Consider the following 4,621-nt stretch of genomic DNA (forward strand, 5'->3'; position numbering starts at 1 on the left):
CCCTTCGTCCCTATCATGGTCGTAGAAAACCAGTTCTCTCATGCAATCCCGTAGTATCTTCTTGGCCGGTTTATTGGTAGAAATTGCTTCTTTACTGGATTATTTCTTTGTAGTGTTAATAAGGAAAAGTCCCCGGTTAGGTCCTCCAAAGACGGTGATGTTCTGCGATGACTGAGGGCTTCTTCCTTGCTCTTCTTCCCAAAGCATCATCCAGATGAGGGCTAGCATGTCGCTGACCTGAGCCTGTGACAGGCAGAGTTTTGCCGTTCGGAATGGGATCCCCCCACTCTCCCTGCCTCTTTCCATTTTCACTAGGTAACATGGCCCCTACCCAAACCGTCCATACTTTAAAGTAACACTTTGAAAAGGACTGTATCCCTTTTTACTCAAAATTCCGTTTGAGTAAACAGAACTGCAAATAGCCTGGGAAACGGTAGGCTTGTTCCAGGACCCGCGAGCTGTGTCAGTGAGGCGCTTGTTCCTCGGCCGGACTTTTCTGTTTGCACTTGAGGCCTCAGAAGACCTCAAAAGCAGTTAAGCCGCATCCCTCGGTCCAGCGAGATGCCAGTGGAAGACGCAGCTCCTGAGCCAGCCAGACCAGGTAGCAGTGCCCCCGTGGCAGGCAGCCTGCCCATCTCTCTAAGCTGTACCTTCCTGGGCGAGGCATGTGACGGTCCCGTTCTGTGTCTGTGTGGTTTCCTTCTGAGTGTCACATTGCCCTGTCTCTGCTCGCCCTGACATGCGCCGGAGCACTTGATGGAGCGCGGACGGCTCCCCCATGTCTGCCCGGCGTGCCCCCCGTTACGCAGCTCAGGAGCTCCTCTGTGTTCTCATCCAGGGGCTCTCGTGTCCGTCTCTGTCCACCAGTTCGCCTCCGTTTCTCCTGTCTGTCCCACCGGTCTTCGATGGGAACTGCTTGTCTTGTTCACCGTCAGAAACAAACCATGTCTGTGTTAAATCTGCAGATGAATTTCTCTCCGGCATCATCTTTGACACCTGTTCTCTGCAGCATCCCAGAGGCTGCTGTGATGCAGGCGTTGGTTTCTCTCTCTGGGCCTGGTTCTCCCGTTGCCCAACAGCTCTCTCCCTGCACCCCAGAGTCTCCCCGGCTTCCCCTCTCCCTTTAGTTCGTAGATGCTTTGGTGTCTGCCTGCTATTGGAACCCGGCCCCGTGGCTTCACCCCGCTCTGCAGAGAAGCCCTGCTTCTGTGATGGTGGGTGGGGCAGGAGGCAGGCATGGCATCCCAACACCTTCCTGCCCTGGGCTTCTGCAGGGCGCAAGTCTGAGGAGGTGGCGCCTCGCCCCCATCCCCCTTGCGTAGTGGCTGGCGCTCTGCTTGCTCAGTCAAGCTGCATTGTTGAAGCTGCATTGAAGTCGCAGCTGAGAGCTTCTGTCCCGGTCTTGGGGCGCCCCTCGTCATGGTGCTGGCTCTCCCCTCGCTGTTTCCACGGAGGAACAACCTGGGCCCTGACAAGTAGTCGCCCTGGAGCAAGGAGCCCGGCCAAGCCCCGGAGGAAATCAGGCCGTTGTGCATCGGGCCTAGTGCAGCACAGGCACCGCTCAGGGAACCGGGAAAGCAGACTCTCCCTCCAGACAAGCCACCAAGCCGGGCTCTTGAGAGGAGCCCATTCCCGGAGGCCCGGCCTCCACAGGCTGCCCCGGTCCCCAAGGCCACGCGCGGGGCAGCTCCTCCAGCCCCGGAGCCCTGTTGGCTGTCGGGGCCGGTGGCTCCCAGGACATGTGAGGTGACTGTGAAGGTGACGATGATAGAAACTGTCCGGTTTGGACGGCTTAGCCAAGTGGTCAGGCTTCCTGGTTATAGTCTCATGTGGTGAGAACTAGTTTGGTACCACAGGCATCTGGAGTTTTAGGAACAAAGAACAAAGGTGTATTTCATTGAAAGGCCTAGAAAGACAACCATGACTAGTTGGGGGTTTTCTGGGTGGTGGTTGTTTTTAAGATCCTAGAGGCCTTGGTTACCTCCAGGTACCTTAAAAGGAAAAACACACCCAATACCAAATTCCTGAGAGCAGAGGCCGGAGCAGAGCAGGAACAAGCATGAGTTGCACAAACACGACACGCTCCCAGGGGAAAGCCGTGTGTGAGTGCCTCCCAGGCCACACACGGGCCCTGTGTTCAGGCCGGGGAGCCACTTGGGAGGCCATGGGCTACCGGTGGTGGCTGGTAAGAGCCCAGAGAGCAGGTCCCCCTGTGCTTGAGGACAGCTCCTCACCACACCTGCCATTCATCCCTACAACTCCCGGGACCACCTGGGAAGTCAGACCAGAGACTCCAGGGCCGGCCTTGGCCCAGGAGGCTGCAGACTCACTATGAGATTGCAGAATAGCAGGAAAGGACACTGGCTGGCGGCTCCGTGGGAATCAGCCCAGTGCTGGTCACATGGCAGAAAGCGTGAGCAGAACCTCACCGGCTGTCTCGGGTCTGGTTCCCTAGGGTGTCAAGTGACCCCAGGGTAAGGGTCTGGCCCTCTGCTGGCCCTTCACACCTGGCCAGGGCTCGCCCAGGGTCTCAGTGCCTTAGTGTCAGGCTGGGTAGCCACCTCCTGCACAACTCCTGCCTCCACTGTGAACTGGAACAAACATCCACACACACAGGCCATAAGTTCCTCCTGAATCAGAGAAGCCACCAGACCAGAGGGGTGTGTAAGCAGAGGCTGGGTTTGGATGGAGGCCCTGCTGGGAGGAGGATGAGTGGTTCTAAGAACTGGACGGAGCAGGCTGGGGCACCCCGAGGCTTCAGGACTGGGCTCCCTGTCCTAGGGAAGCAGATGGAGTCACCATGCCCCTCCCCGGGGAGGTCCCCCATAGGCTGACTACAGGATTTCACCTTAGACACTGGGCACTGTTTCAGCCCCACTGAGGACACCCAACTCGCCCCATTTATCTGCAACAATAACTGCTAAGAGAAGCCACACTCCCCTGGTCCCACCTGGCACAGAAGGGAGGCTGGTATGGAGGAGTTTCTCGTTTATCCAGTGGGGCCAGAGGAATAATAGAACCAGACCAGGACAACAAGACTGGCTGGGGACGGAGCAGAAGTGTGGGGACAGGTTCCAGCTACACTCTGCCAGCCCCGCCAGCCTGACATGGCCGGCTCCTTGCTGAGGAAGAGGGGCGGGTACCAGAGAGGCAGGTGGCAGCCTGCCAAGTAGACACTGACGCTTAGCCTTCCTCACCTGCCACCTGGGCCGTTTTGTATGAAAAGCTGGAGTCCAGCCCAAGCAGAGAAACGGCTGTGATCAAAGAACGTCGGAAGGAGGGGTCACTGTGTGAATCCCCTCGGTGGGCAATTCCCTCCACCCCGCCTGCCTAATACCTCCAACCCAACGAAAGGTAGAGCTTCGAAACACTGGTCATGCCCACCACGGCTTGACTCGGTTAACTTCCCTTTTCCTTCCCTTTCAAAGAGCGAGACCTCACCTACGCAGGACTGAGCCTGGGTATGTGGCTGCCGGCCGTGCATGCTGCCGCGGGTGATCGCTGTGACTCTGTGTGATCTGGGCCTGCGGCACTTCCTGCCCCTCCTCTGTGCTTCTCTGTGCTGCTGCTCTGGCTCCGCCCTTCACACTGTGGGTCTGACCCTCAAGTCTCTCTCTGATTCAAAGATGATCCGCCAATCAAATGCTCCCCTGATGAAAGACCTAATCACTCTGTACAGCATGTGTGCATCCAAAGAGCCTGTCTCCGATCTTTGTTGGCCATGGTGGAAAGCCATTGCCTGAAAACATGCCTGGGCCCACTGTGGAGGTCGGGGACTGGCGAGGTGACCTTGGGGATGGGCCCCTGGTTTAGGACTGTGCAATGGAACTTGGGGGAGGGGGAGGGCGGGCAACCCTGATACAGAGGCATCCCAGTGGGCCTTATACCCAACAAGCAGAGGTGGAGCAAGTTCTTATTCTGTAGCCCAGGGTTTCTCAAAGGGTGGTACATGGACCACGTACATTAGCATCAGCTCGAGGAGCTTTAATACAAATGCAGATTCCTGGGCTCCACCCCAGATGGAATCAGTCTCTGAGGGCTGGACTCAAAAAAGTCTACATTTTAAACAAGCTCTTCAGACGGTCCTGGTGCAAATTTGAGAACCCCTGCTGGAGAAGGACCACAGTTTGCACGTGGCCCCCTCTAAGTACTCCAGCCAGTCCTGCTAAGGCCAGAACCTGGGAACAGAGATGGGGAAATTGCACCTTCCGGTGGATGATTATGTACCCGTCATTTGATGTCACACCCGTGTGCTGTGGGGAGAGAGGAAGGGGAAGGGAGGAATGTAACGTGTGTTTGCTGCCTCTTCCCCAGGAATCATCTTTTCGGTGGTCCTGGCTTGCATTCTTGGCTTCTGCATCATCCTGGCAGTATTCATCTGGCTTTTCAGAAGGAAGAAGAGGTGAGCTGGTTTTGCTTTGAAGTAGGAGTGGGTGGCGTATGTGTCCCTGAGGATGACTCTCTGGGAAGGCAGCTTGCACAGAGAAGAGCCCCTGCCCCAGTACCAACACCCCTGGCTCAGGCCTCCTTTGCATGAGATGCTGGTCGTACAAGGGTCGTTGTGCTGGAGGTTCCACCAGCCTTGCTGCTGTGGCTAAAACCTTGGACAAAGCTCTTGTTG

General features: G+C 56.7%; 1 protein-coding gene across 1 annotated transcript in view; it reads left to right on the top strand.

Moving 5' to 3' along the window:
• Window positions 1-4,621, top strand: part of CA12 (carbonic anhydrase XII) — a 54,603-nt gene that overhangs the window by 48,983 nt on the left and 999 nt on the right. Inside the window, exons 9-10 of the mRNA XM_015568548.1 lie at window positions 3,429-3,461; window positions 4,315-4,402. Coding sequence (XP_015424034.1) covers window positions 3,429-3,461; window positions 4,315-4,402 — 121 coding nt within the window. The remainder of the gene's footprint in view (window positions 1-3,428; window positions 3,462-4,314; window positions 4,403-4,621) is intronic.

This window comes from Myotis davidii, unplaced genomic scaffold (genome assembly GCF_000327345.1).
Source record: "Myotis davidii unplaced genomic scaffold, ASM32734v1 scaffold461, whole genome shotgun sequence".
Taxonomy (NCBI): domain Eukaryota; kingdom Metazoa; phylum Chordata; class Mammalia; order Chiroptera; family Vespertilionidae; genus Myotis; species Myotis davidii.